Genomic DNA, 22,974 nt, shown 5'->3' on the forward strand with positions numbered 1-22,974 from the left:
CGAGCAAATTAAATATATTTTCCCGAGAAAAAGAAAATTGGTTATACGGAACATCCAATCGCCCAAAGTTTCTCAAAGATTATATTTGCAAGGATCTCGTTGGACTGACAATTCGGCTTAAATCAGACTTTAACCACCTTCAGAGGCAAGAGCTATTCCGATTGGCATGAAACGCAAAAGACGACGACCATCCATAACTTTGGTTATAATTTCACATAAAATTGCGGTTTTAATTTTGGTGATCATTTACTATTTTTGGCTGTTACATTTCACTATATCTGGTGGTAAGTTAAACATAAGCCATATATTTCGCCTTGTACCACTAGTATTTAAGGGATATTACTATATTAATTTGTGCTCATTTAGGTTAATTACTCCATAATTTGCATAATTTCTGTAAAATCCGATTTTATTTTTGATCCGACTTATTTTCTATAGTCAAGATTAATAATTTTCCCAATACTGTTCAGCAATTGTTGATATATTATGATATATTTATCATAAATGCCAAATTACAAGAAAAATCTTTTATACCACGGTCTTCCTACCCTATATTACAATGAATATATATATATATACCCATAAATATAAATTTGACAGAACCGGGATCATGATGAGGGTCGACTTCTCTGTGACATAGATGCTTCCAAGGCATGAATGAAACTGGGTGTGTATCCATCTTTTCAAATACGAAGATGCCTCGAAGTATCTGTCCTGACCCGGAGTTACTGAAGAAAATTGTCACCTGTTCTTTGGACGCTACCGTTTTAACTCGATGAAATTGTCCTCGAATAGGCAAATCATCCAGAAACACTATATTCCAAATAAAGGAAGAGAGCAGAAGGAATGACGGCTAGAGAAGTTAAGCTACCCCGAGTTGCAATACTGCTGTAACTACAAAAATGTTTCATGTGGAAATAACTCCATAGATAATAAAAGAGCCACATGCCATACACAGGTAAACATGCATGTAGCTATTATTCCACTAAGGATCGCCATAGAGTACTCGTGTCATCGTCGAAATATCAGCTGTTGTTGGTACAACGCCATATACCACAATTTCGCTCAAAATTGATATGGGAATAGTTTTGATTCGTGTCACAATCAGGCAAATGTGTGTATTTCTTTAATGCATGATTTGGATAAAATAACTTCCAAAGTTCTCCTTCTGCTCCTTTTTGTTAATCCAATGATGACAATCGCTGAAAGAACTAACAGCCATCAGTTTGTGTCTTCTTAGTTGTTGAAATTAAGGTTAATTAATCCCAATCCATGGAAAATGAAAGTTAGGTACCATTATTTTTACTTTCAAGATCTAACCATTGCAAATCGTTTTTCACTATAAAATGGAAGTTTTTGCATTTACTTCCGGAAAGACGATATAATTATCTCGTATTGGTGGATTGAAACTTCGTGAATAATGCATTTCTATGTTTAATTAATTAATTATGAATATCGATATAATGGATAACAATACGAAACTCACCTCCTACAGGTGCCGCGAAACAACTCGCTACTCCAGCAGCACACGCAGCTGCTAACATTTCGGTGGTTCTACTTTCATTTTCATATATACCTTGGAATCCAGTCACTAGTTTACTAAGCAACGTTGCTGAAATACTAGCGATATGGACGAAAGGACCTTCTTTTCCTAAAATCACAAATTAATTAGCAAAAAGTAGAAATCGATTATATATATAGTGAAGATTGTATTTACAAAATAACTTGGTTTTCAGTTAACAAAAACTTAATTATTTCACCATTGGAATACCTAATTTTCAACTACAATAACACAACCTCAAATAAGATATATAAAAAATAAACATTGTTGTTTTGTCATCTAACTCAAGTAGTTGAACCGGATTACTTCAGTTCTACGACAAAGAAAAAAGAGGAACTTACTTGTTTATTGAGCAGGATCTTTAGTCATAATGAGTCTTATAGAGGTTGTAAGAAAGATCTAAGGAGTAAAGTGCGTGACACAATTCTCAAGAAAAGAGAGGAATTCCAATAAAGAATTTGAGAACCGGAAGGCTGCAATCAGAAAAGGACAGGTTTGATCGAGTTTTTGAGATACATAATGAAATAAAGTTTGAGATACATAAACCGAACGATAGTAATCAAGAGGGAAATAAAAATAGCCTGTGTTTTAAGTATCATAAAAAGCAAGCATAAACAAAATAAATGGAGCATGAAACTGAGATTAGCATGATATGAAATATTAATGATATACATAACTATAACTGATAACAAAGAAAGTGGATTGATTTTCGTAAGTTGTGGTCCTCGACTTCTCTATGAAAACTATTCAAAATCAACTATACAATCAAACTAATCAATAATTGATTAGTCTATACGATTAGAATTCAGTTAGTATGGTAGGATTGTGATAGATAAAATTGGAAACCAGTCTGGTAGTTTAAATAATAGAGGCATCTCAATTCAAGAACGTAATTTTTCATATTTTTTCCTACATAATAGCTTCTGTGAAAATAATTCGCTTAATCTAATTTTTTGTTGATATGTCTGTTCTTTCACTATATATTTTCCAGAAAACCACTTCAGGTACTTTTCTATTTAAAACCATAACTTTATTAAATTGGAATTCATATCCGGAGCCGTCCCTGCCTGGATAACTTTTTATTATAGCAGGCGGTTTATCTACATTGTTTTTTGGAATAATTTCTAGGAAGATCTATTTATAATAAATAGTCGTAGTGAACAAACCGAAATAGTAAGTAATCAAAGAATTCAAATAAATTGATTTAGTTGATTAAGTGAATTATATTAAGATTTGGTGTTTTGTAAAATATTAAAATAAATTAAGATCGTAAGAGATAGAGATAGAAATCGTATAAATAAATAAGAAAACATTACAATATTTTTTCGGAATAACTTACCCACCGGCATACTACTTCCTAATACGGCAGTCAAACCAATAATTTTGGCAATAAGCGTTCGGAATGTTAAATATTCCTTCAATGCGACACCCCTGAGGATAGTTTTCATTTCTGGTATGCCTGAACCTAAAAATAATAAAAATTTGTTGTGAAAATTGTATTCAAAACAACATAAAGAAAAAATAAAGAATTCTAGAAATCTGGAATGCAGAAACAAAGCGATAGGTCTAACAGATACTAGTTCTGTAAAAGAGAGATTACAACTGGAAAATTTTTAGAATAGACGGTCAAAATTTCATTTTGAGTTTTGTTAATGGTTGTATTATAGTTTAAATGATGAACAATCTACTACATAACTATTATCTTCTAAAATCTTTTAAACCTCTCTGTATCTAATTTCTCAAATGTATGTCCTAGATTTTTGGAGTATGTTAATAATATCAAATGTCTTTGGATAAAAATTATTCTTGATGTTTCATACTAAATTCCACCTTTATCATAATATTACCTGATATTGATAACCATCAATTACATAAATAACAAAGTCTGTTTTTACCAATTTCTATAGTACACTATAAATTTCTTATTTTTTTGTTATTAGTGATATATTTATTATTTTTATGAATTCTAAACATTCCCAAAAATTTTGTTCTCAACTCAAATTTTCCAAATATTGAAATGTCTATGTAGTATTTTAGATTGCTGAAACATTTTATAATGCATAATGTCCCCTTCATAACTGTTGATAAAGTCCTTGTACATACGCTATGGGAGAGTGTTTTCAAGTTTTATGCTTAGGATCTACTTAATTTGTTTGATAATAATATTTGCTTATTATTCCCTTGAATACATCATTCATAAGTTTTTCAATCTCAATAGTTGTGCATCTAAATTTGGGATCTGATAGTTGTACATCTCAACTAATAATTAATGATATTTTTTAAAAAATAGCAAAACAGCAATTTATTTTAGTTTAGGAGTAGATGTGTCAGTTTGCCAACCCGAATAGCCGGACATACCAGCCAGATTGGCCGCACATTTTAGTAAAAAGACCAGACACCCTAGATTATTGAGGATTGTGTGACTTAGTATTAATAGATACAACACAATAGTTGTATGTGAAATCAAGATTTTTTTATTGTTAATGTCTTATTATTAATCTTATTATTAATCGGTCATCTGTCAAAATTAAATTCTAATGAAATGCGATTTTACAAATAAATCTTATATACCTGCTGCTATTTCCTGAAGCAAAATAAAATAAAAAAAAAACAATTTAAACAAAACAAAACTTCTTCTATTTAAGTTGAACAATAAAAATAATTAATTTTTGGTTGGCAGAAACCTATATAGAGATCCGTTTCTTTCAAATTGCAGTCATAAAAATCCTCAAACGTCAAATGTTTTAAATTGAATTCTACAACCAAAATTTTACCTACAGTGTCAACATGTAATCCGTTGTGTTCTTTTGGCAATTATTGGTGATCATTTAAGGAAAATAATTTTTCAACGTTCGCGTTATGTCCTGGGATCGCTAAGTAATACTGACAGGGAATTTTGAAAAGCATTTTTCACTACTCATCGATTTTAAAATAGGCTACCCATTTCTTGTATGCAAACAATTTCAGAAAATCGACTTTCTCTTTGTTATTGTTCGGGAAATTTTTTGCAGTTGATTAAAATATTTGCTATCGGTCTGCCAACTGCCGGAAGGACTGAACTGCTCGACCAGGCTCGGCGTTCATTCGTTTACGAAATAGAAAAAGCTTAACTTTAGGGACGACTTTTGTTTTGACCGACATGCTATCAAAAAGCCTAACTATGCTACTACGCTATTTAGGAGATATGTAGATTTATAGATCGGTGTACATGCCATAAAGAGACTTACGTATTGAAACACGATCAAACATGACTTGGAGAACTAATGAATAAATAGACATTTGTATTACATACTATTGAAATCACATTAGTGGCATAAGGAAAAACTTGAGAAGAGAGTATTAACTATTTTTCATCGGCTACTGTCAAATTAATTAAGTTAAAATTAGAAATGTTTGATTGTGTTGTAATACCAACTGTACATGTTTTTATAATCTGCAAATGGTATTGAAAGAACTATATCAACGTTTGCTAAATGTATATTTTTTATGTAAGCTTGATTCATATTATGTAATTATTGTGTAGTTTTGAGATTTGAGACATGCCTTACTTTAACTGGTACATTTTTTCTTAAAATCATGTTTTTGGATAATTTTTTGCTGTAAAAATAATCAAGGATCACGGTACCATAATCCTCAATGATACTAACCATACGGGAAAAGTTGATGTAACGAGGATGATGGAGCACAAATCATAAAGTTGGAATTTGTCAAAAATGTATGCCAGATTCAAGTAATTTTGGTAGCCCATATATTTTATGGTATGGCATTAATAATTTTCAATCGATTTCCATTTGTTGGTAACATAGCAAGTTCCTCAAAATCAAGTAAGATGATTTTTTGATAAAGATTTGTAGTTCGTATTTAATTTCTTTGCATTTTATCAATATAATCCAGTGATGTTATGATAATAATTTTATTTGATTTGTCTGTTTTTCACGTTCGTTTTGGTTTTAGTTATAATTTATTTTTTCTTATATTTTCAAAATTAGTGATAATACTATGAGTGGCAGCTATAATTTTATTTCTTATTTAATTATTTAGATGACTAGTATTGTATTGAATATTGCATAAGATATTTGCCAATGGTAATTCTTTGTTACTGATTATATTTCTTACGAAAATTTTATTATTATTCCATAAATTCTGTTAATATTATTTTATGAAAAATAATTTAGTAACATAAAGATTTGAATAGTAAAAACTTACCTATAGCCTGTGGTGCTACAAGCTGAACGAAGCCAGCACTAAATAGAACCAAAGTCGTAGGAAGGATGACCCAAGCGAGATACTGTATACCGGGGTGATGAGATAAGTCTTTATATAACCACAGTCTAGCTGCAAAATAAATTAGCAACAAACTTGTGAATATTAATGAGATAGTTTTAATAAGGTCATATCTTTAGCTTTATTTTTAGATTTATTGAATTAAACAACAAACTATTAAGTAAATCAAGGAAATTTCTGTCAATGTTAAGTCATAAAAGCTGAAACTGGGAGAGAAACATAAAAATCGAATGATGAATTCGAATATTACCAATGTTGGAAGAATTGAAATCGGTGAACGATATAAAACTGAGCATTTTAATCCTATTGGACATGTTTTATCTATTGACACTATTTATGAAATTGTATTGTTAAAACGGAATAAGAAATTTCGGGAAGAAATTAGTCTAATTAAAAACCTTAATATACGACACGAAACCAATTATCAATGTTATTTTTATTAGGAATTGTATAACAAACAATAGAAATTTTTCCTCTACCTATCTACACTTCAAGTAAAACTTAAAAGTAAATTTGAATACATTTGTAGTGATTTTATTCTTCATATTTGCTGGTAAGTATTTCCTTGCTTTTTTTATTGTGGTCTCAAAAATTTCAGTTATCTTTCTGGATTTCCTTTTGTTTTAAGCAAATTTTGTATGATAGTTTTCATATGAATTCGTATTTTCTATTTATTTGGGGAGCAGAACGAACAGATTCCTGTTTGGTTATTATTAAAAAAATATAAATTCAGTTTATACAGTATATGCCCCTTTTGTTCAAATCTGTTTCTTCTACTCGTTCCTTCTTCCCTAATTGCCACCTGTGTTCCCGTTTCCTTCCTCATTATATTTTTTTCCCGTTCTACAACTGACAGATTGGGAGTTTCCACAACAAGGATACAACCACCAGACTACAAACTCAACCTCAACTCTAACATCCGGGAATCAAGTTGAGAGCTGCAGCCGTCCCGGATTTCCATAGATAAGTCCCAGTCTTATCATTAATATATAAATGAGTTTGAGTTGTTTTTAATTGCTTTTGTTCGATGTGCTCTTTTGGATACGTAGTTAATGTGAATTTATTAAATTTTCAATAAATTTATTTGTTGTTAAATTTTTTTATCTTAGCAATAAATATTAATTTGGATAATCGTGTCCAGGAATAGTTTTGAATTGTTTAATTTTTATTTTGAATTTAATTAAGTGTTTATAGCTTTTGCGCCTTTTTTATTAATTTTTAACATCGCTCGTTAAAAATCTGTCCAATTCAATATTAATTGTTCACCCTATCTGAGTAATATTTTTATATACTTTAACTGAGACCGAATACCCCTTCCTGAGGAAGAGTGTCCTGCTGAGGATTTAAGGTTAAAAAATATACTATAATAGAGTTTTGTGTAATATGAAAGTTGTTTTTAACTTGATAAATACCAAGAGATTGAAAAATTGAAAAAGAAATCTAGGTCATTAGTAAATAATGATTGGATTATTTGTGATTGTGACCAAATTTATACACTACATTGTTTTCGCTGCTTACTTTTTCGTAGTGCTGAAGCTTCAAACGCAACTATCATAAATGTATGGAATATGCGTTAACTGGATCAACCAATATTATGGCTCAATTAGAATCTGCCTATTGGTTAATGGTATTATTAAAATATGTCGAAGAATAGGTATATATTATCGATTGTATTAAATTTGTTCCTTGCAGGTATCATGAAGGCGATACTTTCGATAATCGAGGCATATGTCTTGGAATTTTTCAGCTAAGTAAGATGCTCAAAGAGAGTTCCGAAGCATACTTAGTTAACAATCTGTCAACATAGTTAAGTTACTAGGAGTATTAAATTTGTTTGAGAATTTTTTTTAGACAATAAAAATAAAGTTATAAAGTATTACAATTTTTCTTGTGTGCTAACCCAAAAATCCATCATTTCAGCACGGAAACCGATAAAGTTTTTTTTGAAAACAATACAAAATTCCTAACGAAGAGCCGCCACTGGTAAAACCACCCAGAAATAATGTTCAATCCATTTTTGTTTCCTATTTCAAAAGAGGAATGTTACGAATATGCAAATATCATATGAACTTTGTATAAGTATTGCGACAAATGAGACATTTTTTATATAAAAAAATATTAAGTAATTCTGAATGTGCTAATTGATAAAACATTCCAAACACTGCAAATCAAAGTAATGTTTAATAATTTTTATTAAACAATAACTTTCACCGAAGGAAAATGATTAATTTTAAAAATTGTAATAATTTTGACCGATCGACTTCAAATTTAAACTGAGTATTCTTGAATATATTTACTATACAATAACCTACGATCTTTTTGATTGATTAAAAATTTTCAATTTGACATTGAAAAAACGACCATTTTTTTACCCAAAAAAAGGACTACGCCATTTTGTTGATTTTTGATGTTTTTCAAAAATAGTAGGTCATTGTATAGAAAATACATTCAACTTTTAATAACTCTTCTAAACTTTTTTGTTTCAGCTACTCATTTGGCCGTAATCATATTAGCAGTTGGGGAACTTTTTTTGGCACAACACATAACTCCGGTATTTTTCAATATTTTTGTAACAAAATATTAAAGTATAGCTGATAATATACCTTGATTTGTCCAAAAACTTCAAAACATTTTATCAAGTACTTTTTTTATGGGTTACACTGGTATAGCGGTTTAATACGAGGTCTCGCAATTAAATAACGAGACTGGTTACGGAAAACGGTTTTATTATAAAAATTATTCTACATTTGAATGCTCCCCTGCAATATACTCCCCTCCCCTCGCCACACACCTTTCCATTCTTTTTTACATTAATCGAAGCAGTGCTAGAAGTCTTGGTGAGTGCCTTTAGGAGCTCTGTCGTTTTTTGGTTTACCCCTTCCATCGACATTTTTCCAACAGTTTCTTTTTCGGCGTTTACAGCCTCGGCAACCATCCGGATGTTCATTTGACGATCTGCACGCATAATTTGGTTGATTTTGGTTACTGTATGCACAGTTGAAACAGTCACAGGACTACTTGAGCGCTGATCATCTTCAGTGCTCTCTCGACCCTCACTAAAGCGCTTACATCACTCAAAAAATCGCGCGCGAGATAGAGAATTGTCCCCTTGCAACAATTTATAGCACTCGGTCGGACTTTTTTCAATTTAACGAGAAATTTGAGATTGATACGTTGCTCCTGTTTTCCGGCACTAGAAAAAATAATAGCGACGGAAACGTGTTTTGGAACGTGCATAGACAAGATATATAAATACCCAACGCACTATTCGTTTTTTACTCCACCCGTCTAGATTGCCCTCTAGATGCGCAGTCTCGTTATTAAACAGCCAGATCTCGTATACTTCAACTTTACTACCGGCAATAGTCAACAAATCCTTGTAAATTCGTAGATACCTATCGAAGAGATACTGCTGACAAGCGCAGTTGTGAAATTTACGAGTCGTTGACATTACTAATTTACGGTTTGATTCTGAAAATCTAATAGTCCCAGAGCTGGCTACAAAAAACAGGGTTGATAAGGTGCGCGCCATTTCAGCTTGTAAACTGGCGGCTCCCACTTAATACATCACCGAACGCCACACTTTCGATCACTTCTTACGAGGGTTTTTCGGCCTGCAAAACTTCTTGCACTATTACACCGCTCTTATTTGAGGTTTGAACCCCACGTTACTAAAGGTTTCACGCGCGCCCGTTATGAGGTTTTTCAGCCAATTTTTTCGTTCGGGAAAACCGGCTGGCATTTTCATATCCGACCTGTGCTGACCTTAAGAAGTGGCGTTCGGTGATGTATTAAGTGGGAGCCGCCAGTTTACAAGCTGAAATGGCGCGCACCTTATCGACCCTGTTTTTTGTAGCCAGCTCCTCGTCTATAAAAGTGACGTCGGAAGGTTATTCTTCAGAATTGAATATTTTCGTTGGCATTGTAGTTTTGATATATGTTACCTGCTCGTAAATAAAGATAGATAAAACTTTTTATTATAAATTTCATACATAATACATTTCGTTGAATAGTTATAAATTGTATTTACTAGAATAGTTTCCAACGTCAATTTTTTCGTATGTTGAAAGAAAAGAACTGTGTATGTATTAACAATTTTGATATTAAGACAAAAAATTTGATTTTTATTAGCTATTGATAACAGTAATAAGTTGTAAACGTATGAAAATTGAAAAATGCGTTAAGAAATAATTTCAGGATGTTAATTCTGTTAATGACGAGCTTAGTCTGAATGTTCTAATTTTCTTTATGATCAATGGGGTTATTTCTTTGAGGAATGTTTCCTTTATATAAGATAAATTATTCACTTGTACACGAATCGGTGCTGGTTGTTGGGAACGAGGATAAACTGTACCAATTTAGTACAACACAAAGAAGAAAATAATTCGTTACTTCATACGTCACACCATACGCCGTGTCACGATGCTTACTAATTTAGTATTGTTGACTTTTAAGTGTTTAATTATCAAAATTTGAAAACATCCTTCTTTCTTTTTCATAAATAATCGGTGCCTTGTTGCTCTGAGTTTTCTTCATATGCGTTCGTCTTGTACTTCCTGTTCAAGTAACAAGCGAAGCCAAAAGTGTCGAATTTATTTTCATTTTATATCGATCGGAACATTTACGCTCAAGTCGGATGCCATATACAGCATTTAATAGGAGACCGAGGCCTAACTCCGAGTTTCGTTGTGGCTGACAATAAATAATTTGTAAGTTCTTCGAAATCCCATGTAGATGCTGCAACCGGAGTCGACCGACAAGGACGCAGTAGCTTAGGTAGATTAGCGTGCGATTTCGAAGTTCAATACCAAACTATGTGCAAATATGTAGATATTTTTATCAATAAATTAGTATACATATCTATATCTCTTTACCTTGCCTGTAACAATTTGCGGATGAAACGACAAAATTACAGTGAACCCTTTATCGTCAATAGACTGTAGATTTAATTGAGAATTATAATATCTAGATAAAGTGATGTGGAAACCGAAATAAGGAACCATGGTACAATATCGTTAAAATCAACAGTACATCTCAACTAGATAAACATATTCAAACTGAATCAAAGAAAAGAATAGAAGACAGAAGACAATATTATATTATACTGTGGAAACCCCATTTTAGACTAAAAAAGCAATATTAGAGACCACACATAAATAATTGAAAACAGATGCGGTATAAGTAATATCAATGACTGAGTGTGGAGAGAGACTTTATTCAAATGAGTAGTGCAATAGCAGAACCAAATTATTCGGCAATCGTTTCTGTAACCAAACTTTTTACAAACCAATAACGTAGTAGACTATTTAAGAGTTTCATCAATGTATACAACAGAAAAATACGGTTTATTCGATAGTTTGACAATATTTAAATTAGGTTTTTAATGATCAATGAATTCTATGTCTAAAATGTATAGTTCCAAGTGGTCAAATTATCTAAGCTTTCTCGTGATAAATAATAGACCTGAGACTAGCCCCTGAAACCAACTACATTTTTAACGAATTCACAGAATTAGTTATTGACGTTGTATCCGTAAACTGTTTCATGTCGTTAAAATAATATTCAAATCACAATTTTTTTTCCAGCATTAGTGTAGCCTACCAATAGATGTCTGGCAAAGGTTGTAGGAAAATCACAAAATATCATTTTATTAATAGAATTAAGAGAATTGAGAGAAAACCAATTTACTGTCGACATATATTAATCTTTACTTTAATATTGAGACAAAATTCAAATATTTTCTGGAATCTCCATATCAACTAAAGCCTTCCAATTCATCGTTAACCAGGTTAAAAAATCAAAACAATAGTTGAATCCCAAAAATCTCTCGAATATGATTTAATTAGTGAAGGAACTATCAAATAAGGGGCTGAAGTTTCTAATACAATTGTACATTTCAGTATTAAGAACGGGTTATTTTCCAATTTTGTGGAAGGTAGCCCAAATTATACTAATCCCTACTACATCAAACAGACCAATAAGTCTATTATCAGTTATATCAAAACTTTTTGAAAAACTACTGATGAGAAAATAGAGCCGAGCAACATGCCCCCATAGAACAAGTTCAATGAGTCACAAAAAAAGTATACCAATCTTTTGAAAATAAAGAATACTGTTTGGCTACCTTTTTAGATATCGCTCAGACATTCGACAAGGTCTGGCACGATGGACTACTATACGAAATCAGAAAAAACCTCCCGCACAACCTTTACCAAATCCTAACTGCAGAACAGACACTTTCAAGTGAAAATCCAAGATTACATCACCATTCTACATCCAAATCATGTCAGGAATTCCACAAGGAAGTGCACTTGGTCCGATCCCCTATCTTATGTACACAGCTGATATTCCCACACACAACAACGTAGCTATCGCAACATATGCAGTTGACGCCGCCTCGCTAGCATCTCATCAAAAGACCCAGCTATGGCCGCTCATATATTGCAGACAAACTTGGACGCCATTCCTTGTGGCTAAAAAACCTAACGGAGAGGAACCTGTCCAACTGTAATATTAAAGGGATATCTTCTGCAACAAAAAGAAAGTGCAAAATACCTTGGAATTCATATGGACCGACGACTAACCTTGAGCACATACATAATAAGCACGAGAAAGCAATTAGGTCTAAGACTCAGCAAACTGTACTGGTTAATAGGTCGAAAATACCAATTAACAATCGACAATAAGCTGCTAATATACAAAGTTACACTAGAACCCATCTGGAGTTATAATATTCAACTATGGGGCACTGCGTCCAACTCCAGTAAAGCAATTCTAGAAAGATTTCAATCGAAAGTACTCTGAATTATTGTAAATGCTCCTTGGTATGTACCCAACAGCGTTATCATTTGCGACATCCACATTAAGTCAGCTAAAGAAGAAATATCTCACTTCTCCCAAAAATATTCTTACCAAATGAAAACCCATCCCAATACATTGGCTCAACTTCTAATGAGACCTCCCACCCAGCGAAAGCTTAGAAGGCATCTTTCATGTGATCTGCCTGCAAGATTTTAGTGTCATAGTGATGTGTTGTGTGGTTATCCATCAATCAAACGATTTTTTTTCAAGTGAAGGGAAATTGCCACAGTTTATATAGCTTTAAACCATTTGATCATTGTAAAATTTTACAGATTGCAAATAACAAAGGGACTAAAAACATTAGGTTTTAAACTGAGACTTTTTTCCTGGTGAAAGGTATAACAGCTAGAGTAAGTGTAATAGGTATAAAATAAATTGCTCTAATAACATCAGTAAGAATCATTTCGTGAAATTAGTTTAACTTAGCAAGTGTTTTATTATTTAGTCAACATATTATATGGCATACGAAATTAAGTTCAGTTATAGTGGTAAATTGAAGAAACCATCATTTAAATTATCAAGATTCGGGATGATTTTAGCTATTAGGCACTCAGGAGTAGTGCTTTGGAGTCCGTAGTCTTTTACATTTTGAGATAATGTGGATACAGGTTTCGCCCTCTACGTAGCATAATTTGGACGTTCATTCTCTTTAACACCTAGCGTCTTGAGGTGACCATTGGTATGGCAATACAACAACAACAACAACATTCGTGAATTGTTCTTTCCTAGGTTGATGCATTCAATGAATCTTCTTTAATTGTATGCTCCCAAGAGTATATTCTCCTGTCTCCCTTCTTTTCTAGTATTATCTTTATTGTTGTGTAGCCGATTCAAAATAAGGATTTATCCCCCTTTACTTTATCTAATCCTTCTATTTTATTTACACCCATTCCGGTGTGTCCCAGAACCTATTGGAGGGTAACTTCATTTTTTCCTTAGCTTATTTAACTTGGCATTTAATTTGAACTCGGACTTGGCTATCGGACAATATGGTAATCTCCTGTCTTTACTTATTTACTATTTACTTTCCAAATTAAGCTGGAAACATTTGGTGAATTGATTGGTCTTGATTGGTAAATTATTTAAACTCTCAAATGATGCGTTTTGTCACTAGCAGATTTCGTATCTTTTGTTCACCACATTTTATTTTTAGCTGTCTTTTATTTTGTAAAATTTACCATAGGAGAATACTGTTCTATGTATATAGATAAATTGACAGTTATTTCGAATATTGGACATTATTATTAACGGATTCAATATAGCAATAAGAAATACAAGCAATAATTGCTGACAGAAATAATCTCGGTGCTTACTGTGAGGGGCTTACTCCTACACACTACATTTTAGACATGAATATTATTTATGGAAAGAAATCAGATTTTGATTCAAGTTCATGAATGTCTTGTGGAATTTTCCTAATCAGTTCATAAAAGTTGTCTGCTGACATATTCAGATTCATTACCTCGATATGGTTTTCCCTTCTTCGCTAAATTTGCAGCGAAGAAGTTGAGGAAAGAGTTGAAGAAGTGGATTTTAAGGAACATGTGTAAGTCTTTAGAAAGTTCTTTCGCTATATAATTCATCTTAAATTGGCTTATCGTATGAAGTTCTTGGTCTAGTCAGTTGTATCGTTCAATTGTATTTTTTCAATACCTCTAGATGATTTACGATTTAGAAAATTTTTATACTCATACCTCCAAATTTAAGAGTCCTACGCCAAACTAATTAAATTTTGTTATTGACACTGACTATGTAAATATTCCTATATAATGTTATTCAACTTACCATTATTACACATCGACACTCCTCTGTCCATTAAAAAACTTAAAAAAGCCATGATTACTCCTAAAAGAGCTAAGAAAACCCAATCTTCTCCCAATCTGGCAAATGTATGTCTCCATAAGAAAGATATAAATTTGACTAATTTTCCTGTGAAAATTAGAAATACATATAACATTAGTTCAACATTATCGGAGACTATGTGTTTTTCAGGCCCCACAGAACTTTAGATTGTGATAAATTACACATAAAATTTTGATTTTCTGTATACAAAAGATCAATTCAGAGAATTAAAATATGGAAATGATATTTTTCGACCAATGGTGTGTTCGTATGACACCAATAACAAGAATAATGTTGGCTTTCGAGATTTTAATCGATGGGTCTCAAAGTCAAACGCAAAATTTTGATTTCAATATTCCTGGTTAAACCACATTTCGTCCGGATCAATGTTTTCAAACTAAAAAATTATCACGGTGAGGTAGGTAACGTTTTGGCACCAATCTTGATACGAGTTACGACAGGACAAATAAAAGCCATACCAAAAAGCTTCAAATATCAACTTAACATTGGAATAAGTGCTTTGCTACCTATTACTGTACCAAAGTAAAACCATAGTCTTTACCAGATTAGACGGAACAAAATAATTGTTATAAAAAAAGTATGTATGCTACGTGGAATCTTTATGCCATTTGTACTTGTGAAAAACCTATAATCAAAGATTCAGCATTCTCTTGCAGGGTAATAATATGTCAGCAGTCAGGGACCAATGAGCACATTTAGCTTCTTATAGGCCACTTAAAACTACCAGAGTCCGATGTTCTTTGAAAAGCTAATCAGACTTAAATCTTTTATCACCACTAGATAAATTGTAAAGCTTACCCACTGGTTGTATTCTGGATCACCAATCGTGTTTATTTAAGTGGAGCAATTGATTGATAAGACAAATGACTATGGGTTTTTATTCATCTTCGCAGTATGTTTTGTTTGCAGACTTATCAGCTATATAATAGCTACAATTTTAGCTACAGATTAATGCTGTGCGTAACGTTTTATGTTGACCTAGAATAGAATCTCTTGAAGAATCAACTCGATTATAAGGAATAAATAGTGGCGGAAAAATAAGAAAACTCAAGTGATGAAAGAAAAAAATTAATTATTGTACAATATTAGTTTCTTAAATAGTGTTTTTATGTACAAGCAATATTGATAAATGTTTTGAACATCGAAAATTTTATTGGATATTTGCTTGAAATAAATAAACTAACTAGCATTTTCTTTATTAATCATGGTCTAGGTCAAGATTCCGTCAATATGATAACGAATCGATACATTTGGATCTACTCCAGTTTCATTTACAGCGGTGATAGTTTCTTTAATATGCACATTTCCTCGAAGTGTTGATGTTATCCCATCATTAAGAGAGTAGTAAATTTATGCACAGTACGAAAATCACAAAGTTCCGAAAATTGATAATTTTCCAAGTAAATCTGGTAACTTTGTTCAAGAGTGATTATATTAATGATGCTTTGCTGTGTATACTTATTTTAAATGAGAAAAATTGAAGACAGTATGACAATTCGTTTGAGAGTCCACACTTCTATATGTTCTATTGGGCTTTGAAAAACACCCTCTACATAATATGTCAAAATTTTGAATAATAAAGCGACAACTTAAATATTTTTTACATCTACCTACCTTGATAACCTCTGAGTTCCTTTTTTCGAGCTTTTTCTTCTTTTATTCTCTGTTTTTCTTGTGCTTTCAATGCTTCAAGTTTTGCGTATTCTCCTAATTGCCGGCTATACCGGCCATACATCTGTAAATAAACAACTTCTTTTACTAAAATTGCAATAATTCAAAATAAAATTAAATTATGTAAAATGTCAGTTGAATAAGAATGATCGTAATATATATAAAGTGGAATTTAAAAATAGGTGACCTGAATATTCCGTCCAAACAACCGAATGGCAATCACAACACATAATTTGGAAGGTCTATGAAGGCGGTAGCAAAAATCAAAACAAAGTGGCGATCAGATCTTTGTTGAAGAATCTCAGTTCCGTGTCTTTTGTTTATACACAATAGAAAGAACAACAAAATTTCTCATAATGATTGGTAGTTATATGAAGCGTTGTGGGCATTATGACATCTACAATATTATAACAAAATAAAAACAAACATGCCCAAATGAAAAATAATGCAGAGAAATGTATTTATTTATATAATATATATTAGCATCATTTTAGCTGAGACTAGCAAAATAGGAAATGCGGGGTTTGTTTCCTTCTTATTTTTCCGCAATTTTGTCTTTACAGTTAACTGATAAATAAAGTTCGCTGAAGCTAATACAAGTTTATTATCTTCATCACTAACAGCTGTATAATTATAAGTTCAGCACAAACGTTCAGTCAGTCGAAATTTTTCCGCTCGGTTTGTTATTATGCTCAGATTTGTACGAAGCTTGACATCTAAGTCGTACATACACATGGCTATCGTTACTTAATTGTAACATTCAACTGAGAAAAATGGAAGAGGGTAACACATTACTAAAACATTGCTTTACTTATATTTATTGGCTTGTCTATCAAAATTACCTGTCACAAAATCCAATGTTAGCTAGTATTTTCGTGGCGAAGTTTTTGATAGACATCAGAGGACTATTTTGGGTATCATGTTTATATATTATTCGATTGACGATAAAGTAGTTTCGGTTTTGTTGTTGTTATATATTTTCCATTTTGCTCAATGACCTTTTGCCATCTTTTTTTCAGCTTCAAGTTTCCGCGCCCATACAATTTTTGGTCCTCATCAGCAAAAAACTGAACCAGGTACGATTGAAGGTAATCGTTATTTGAGAAAGTTTGAACATTCAAAGAATTCTGCAAACTTCGAAATAAATGGTAATCAGATGGTGCAGGATCAGGGCTGTATGAGGGATGTGGCATCACTTCCCAGCCAAGCTCCAATAGTTTCCCACGAGTTGCCAAAGATGTGTGAACTCTTGTATTATCATGGTGGAAAACTAAACCTTTACGATTTGCCAATTATGGACGTTTTTCTTTGATTGCTTCATCCAATTTCATCAATTGTAAACATCAGAATTGATCGTTTGATTCTTTGGAAGCAGCTCAAAAAACACAACACCTTTGTAATCTCATCAAACTGAAAGCATGAACATTTTTTACTGTTTTTCAGCTTTCGATGTGGTTTGTGGTGGTTCATCGTGTTTACTCCTAGATCGTTTTCGCGTTCTGTGCTAGATGTGTTTTGGAAATCAAAACAACAAATAATCTAATCACTGAGTAAAATTAAAATTTCAATACCGAAAATCTACTAAATACGATTTAATATCATAATAAATAGCTAAGAGTGCTGGAGGCAGTAATTTTTATATGATATAATTTTCTGACAAACATTGATATTAATTATGTACAATACTAAGAGAAATAATCATTCAATTAATTATTCTACTATTACTGCAATATCAAATTGAAGCTTGTGAAAAAGAAATGTCCTAAACAGTATTATCCGTTTATTGACAGTCTCAACGAATTGTATTCAATTAATACAAGTAGCACTGCTGTGAATAATTATTTTTTACGATATATAAAAATAGAAAATTGTTCATGGACAGGCAAATTAGAATAATTGTCGAAATTATATGAGAACGGGCAAATAATTACTTCTATCACCAATATGGTGTCGTATTAAGTATCTGTAATGTTGGAAGAATGTTCAAAACACAGAAACATCATTTATTCCTTTCAGCGTAATAGTTTTATTAGATATTTGAAACATGAAAAGTGGTTAAGAAATTCGATAGTTTTCTTTTGAAGGCAGACGTTTTATTGCTGTGTTATGAATTTTATTTTTGAAAATTTCTTTTAATGATTCCAATTCTACCAATATCTAAGGGTAGCTTGGAGAAACAATGAGTCATTTTGAAACCAATTGCGTATTCGGTCAAGTAACATCAGTTTAAAGACGATAACTAAGCCCACTAAGTGGTCATCAAACTTATGTGTCTCTATGATTAAAATACTTCTTTTATCGTTATGTCAATCTTGAACTTTGAAAGTGCAGCTTAAACTATACGTGCACAAGCATCCGACGTATACAGTTCACAGTGTAGGTTCAAAATGTGCTAATAAGAGTAACTATGATTTACAAGTTTCTAAAACACGGGAAATATATTAAATTATGTTTTACTTTGATAAGTTACTAGAGAAACACCTATAGAAATCGAAAAGACAGTTAAACATGTTCATTTTACCTCGATGAACAAATAACGGGAATTTACTATTACTGGTAAATGGAGAGAACAAATTAACCTTCAATTGAATTGAAATGAGAAAGATATGACAACAATATTATATATACGAGGATGGTCCTAGAAGAACCTGGCCCAACAAAGAAAACACAAAAATTTTGGAAAAAAAAATATAATCATTTTTCAAACGTAATCTCATTAACCGCCGACATCACCTATTCATTGTTGGGAAATATTTCACCACCGAGGAATTTTTTTCAAGTCTGGGAACAGAAAATAATCCGAGGCGGCTAAATCTGGAGAACAGGGTGCATGATGTAGCAATGTAAACTTTAATTCATTAATTTTGGCCATTGTAATAAGGGATGTGTGAACTGGTGCATTATCTTGATGAAACAACACTTTCTTCTTAAACAAATGCGGTCGTTTTTGCTTAATTTTTTCGCTCAAACGTCGCAATAAGTACGCATAATACTCGCCGTTGATAGTTTTTCCTTTTTCAAGATAGTCAATGAAAATTATTCCACGCGTATCCCGAAAAACATCTTCAACGACGCTGTTTTTGCTCCATTGTGAGCAAACGCCGCACCCATTTGCGCACAGCTTTTTCATGTCCAAATTTCCAGTTAATATGCGTTGTACCGCACTTTTTGGAATGCCTACTATGTCTGTTAGCTCGTGCAGCTTCAGTCAACGATTAGCTAGTACCGCTTTGTGGATTTTCCTCAACATTTTTGGAGTCGTCACCTTATTTGGTCGACCACTGCGATGCTTGTCTTCACAGCTCGTTTAAACTCTGGTACCCAATATTGTAGTGTGGCGTAGAGGAGAAACAGACAGAAGAAACTGTGTAAGTTAGCATTAGTATCAAGGGGATATAAAAGCTATGCGAGAAGCTAGAACCTGCTGTGATTTATACTTTTTGCATTTTTTTTGAGAAGTTCTTAAACGAATTGTTTTCGTGCTCCCAGATTCAGGCAGAAAAGAATATAAAAGGAAAATGTACTCGTAGTTCGTTCTGGTCAGCACCTAGTCGACAGCAAAATTATCTTCCAGCATAAAAACGATCCCTCGAAGTTGTGTTAAGAGTATTTGTATAGATTATATATCAGAAAAAACGTACAGCAGTGTTTAAATATATGGCTCGTCACAATGGAACATTAACGATTTATGATGTTGTCACCCAACTTTTATCGCAATAATCGACGTTGAATAAAGATGTAGCAGCGTAAGTATTGTGAAGGAAATTATAGAGTCACTTATTATATCTTTGGAAACTGATGATGGATCAAATGAAGATTAAGTTGATTTATGCATTTCTTTGCGTCATATTTTTTATATAAATATAGTAAATTGAATTGTTAAACATGATTCATTTTAACAAATTATTCATTGATCCGCTCCGATGGTAGTATTGTTGATACACCAAAAATATTACAGATTTATTGCTTTAGCTAAAATATCAGTAAACTATATAAACGGAAATATATTATTTTTAAGAGGGTCCCCATTTGCATCTAATTGTTATTACTTTTAGTTCAGTGATTTGCTAAATGAAGGAAGATAATATTTTTCCTCCAAAGCTATTTTGTTAGCAATTGAAAATATACAATAACTTTATCAGAAAAATAACAAAACAATAATTCAAGTAATCTGCTTTTAACCTATACCTCAATAATTACCAATCGTCCTATATATCATGGCAGGTTTTATAATTATATAATAGTGAGAGAAAAACGATTTAAATAAGTGGATAAATGATATTTAGTTACGTGTTAATTACATGCAGAATTATACGAAAGACTACTTATTATGGTCATCAAGTTCAAGTTCATTGTTACTTTAGTCAAGTTTAAAATACGTTCACATTTCAATTTGAAAATTATCAAGTCGTGTGTTGAAAGTAACGAGAACTGAATTATTATTGAATATACAGAGTGAGTTTTATCTATGGATCTCCTTAATTATCTCGGAAACGGTTTTTACGATTTTTATAAATTTTTATGCGCAAGGGTTTTGTGATAAGGCCAGTATTATGGTGCTATTTATGTTGTTGTCAGATCTTTCCTTTTTCTGGAAAAATAATGAACTTTGTTATTTCAAATGGATCACCCTGTATATTTTTCGCTTTTCAAAATCCTTAAGAAATACTTATTATTTTTCATCTAACTTTTCCTATACATAGATGCCATAATTTCAGAGTTATAGCTACATTTGCGTTATCTCCGCCGAGGTTGAAATAATACATTTAGGTAGTTATGACTGCTACAATAAAAAATTTGACGTTTCAGTAAATTCTTATTGTTGAAGTTTATAAGTCACAATGGATCGTTTATCTGAAAAAGAGCAAATTGATATGTAAACGATATTAGGATATGGTGACATGAAATCCCATAATAAGATCTACTGTCAGTAAATTAGTAAAAAACTTTTACAAAACTGGTTCAGTAAAAGATTTATCCAAATTAGGGCGCAGACAAACTGCATCAACTGAAAACAAATCTTTAGATGTTTGTGTCCTGTTAGAAGATCCATACTTGAGTACTAGACAAATATCCCAGGAACTTGATATTTTTCAAACATCCGTAATGAAAATTTTAAGTGATAATGAATTCCATCCATACAAAGTAACGTTGGTTCGAGAGTTTTCAGATGACGATTTTGATAGACGTGAAGAGTTTGCAGACCTAATGATAGAAAAATGTTACCATCAAAACGAACCAAATTAATGTTATGTTTTGCGATGAGACAACTTTTTGTATTAATGGAAACGTAAATTCTCATATTTGTAGATACTGGTAACAATCCTCGTTAAATGCGTGAATCCCACACCCAGTGTCCCGAAAAACTGATTGTATGGGCTGGAATAATAGGCGACAAAATAATTGGATCCTTTTTTATTGAGGGTAACTTGAATGGTCCAGCGTATTTAGATTTATTCGAAAATAGTATTATACCTGAGTTGACTCGGATATTTCCAAATCCAAGTAAGTATTTTCAATTACATTTAAAAAAACTTTCAGACAATAACAATATCCCAAACGGCAATATATGGATGGTGTCCCACCTCACTATGCGTGTGTGATGAGGCAATACCTAAAGACTGTGTATCCCAGAACATGGATTGGAAGGCGTGGTTTTATCGAATGACCCCCGCGATCACCCGACATAAATCCTTTGGACTATTTCATGTGGGGTCACTCAAAAAAGATCGTTTATAAAACAAAACCTGCCAATATTCAGGAATTAAGAGATAGGATTACCACAGAGATAAGTTGTATGGACAACATATATTTTACTGCACCAGTTTCGTTAAATTTTTTACTAATTTAATGACACTAGACCTTGTTACGATATTTGTATTAACACATAAATTATTAAAGAACATTCGAATTAAACGAAATTATTCAATCGTAGCAATCTGAATGTACAATATTTATTGTAACTTTGATGGAGATACTGTAAACGTAGCTATAACTCCGAAATTATCAGTATTTCTTAAAGATATCTAAGACAAAATATATGGACTGATCCATTTGAAATAACATATTTTAATTATAACATTATAAGTTCATTATTTTTCCGGAAAAAGGAAAGATGTGACAACAATGTAGATACCACTATAATACTGGCCGTATCACAAGACCCTTACGCAAAAAAATTTATAAAAATCGTCCAAGCCATTTCCGTGATAATTTAGACGTTTCATAGATAAAACTCACTATGTATACGAGGATGTATTGATATCTAGTTAACCTAGACCTGTTCCATACATAAACAAAATATTGCGTTACCATAGCAACGAACAATAATTTATTAGAAGTGTCAGTGTAAAGTTTGACGTCAAAAAAGTAAACTAGAGTTACGCAATAAATTAAAAGAAAAAAGATGTCCACAGAAATTGTGAAAATTGAAAAATTGGAGTATCGAGCCATCGTCAAGTACCTGTATTTAAGAGAGGTAAGCAGATTTACGAAGATTTGCTTAATACCCTTGGTGATCTATGTCCTTCGTGTGCGACCGTCAAAAATTGGACTGCAAGCTTTAAAAGAGGTAAATTTTCCATTGAAGATGATGACCGATCGCGAAGGCCAGTTTCTGTGTCGAGAATATGTTGAGTAAAAAAATATTTTGACATTGAAATTTTGTTTGGTTCTTATAGTATGCTAAGAATTTTTCAATATATCCTCGTATTGTTTTGAATGAAAATAAAAAT

The 22,974-nt window shown here is 32.1% G+C and overlaps 1 protein-coding gene across 4 annotated transcripts in view; it reads right to left on the bottom strand.

Moving 5' to 3' along the window:
- Positions 1–22,974, bottom strand: part of LOC130896058 (chloride channel protein 2-like) — a 107,029-nt gene that overhangs the window by 20,989 nt on the left and 63,066 nt on the right. For all 4 annotated transcript variants that reach the window (XM_057803840.1, XM_057803842.1, XM_057803839.1 and 1 more), the window contains exons 3-7: positions 16,184–16,304; positions 14,492–14,635; positions 5,768–5,896; positions 2,901–3,026; positions 1,487–1,651 (exon numbers count right to left, since the gene is read on the bottom strand). In XM_057803840.1, coding sequence (XP_057659823.1) covers positions 1,487–1,651; positions 2,901–3,026; positions 5,768–5,896; positions 14,492–14,635; positions 16,184–16,304 — 685 coding nt within the window. The remainder of the gene's footprint in view (positions 1–1,486; positions 1,652–2,900; positions 3,027–5,767; positions 5,897–14,491; positions 14,636–16,183; positions 16,305–22,974) is intronic.

This window comes from Diorhabda carinulata, chromosome 6 (genome assembly GCF_026250575.1).
Source record: "Diorhabda carinulata isolate Delta chromosome 6, icDioCari1.1, whole genome shotgun sequence".
NCBI classification, from domain to species: Eukaryota; Metazoa; Arthropoda; class Insecta; order Coleoptera; family Chrysomelidae; genus Diorhabda; species Diorhabda carinulata.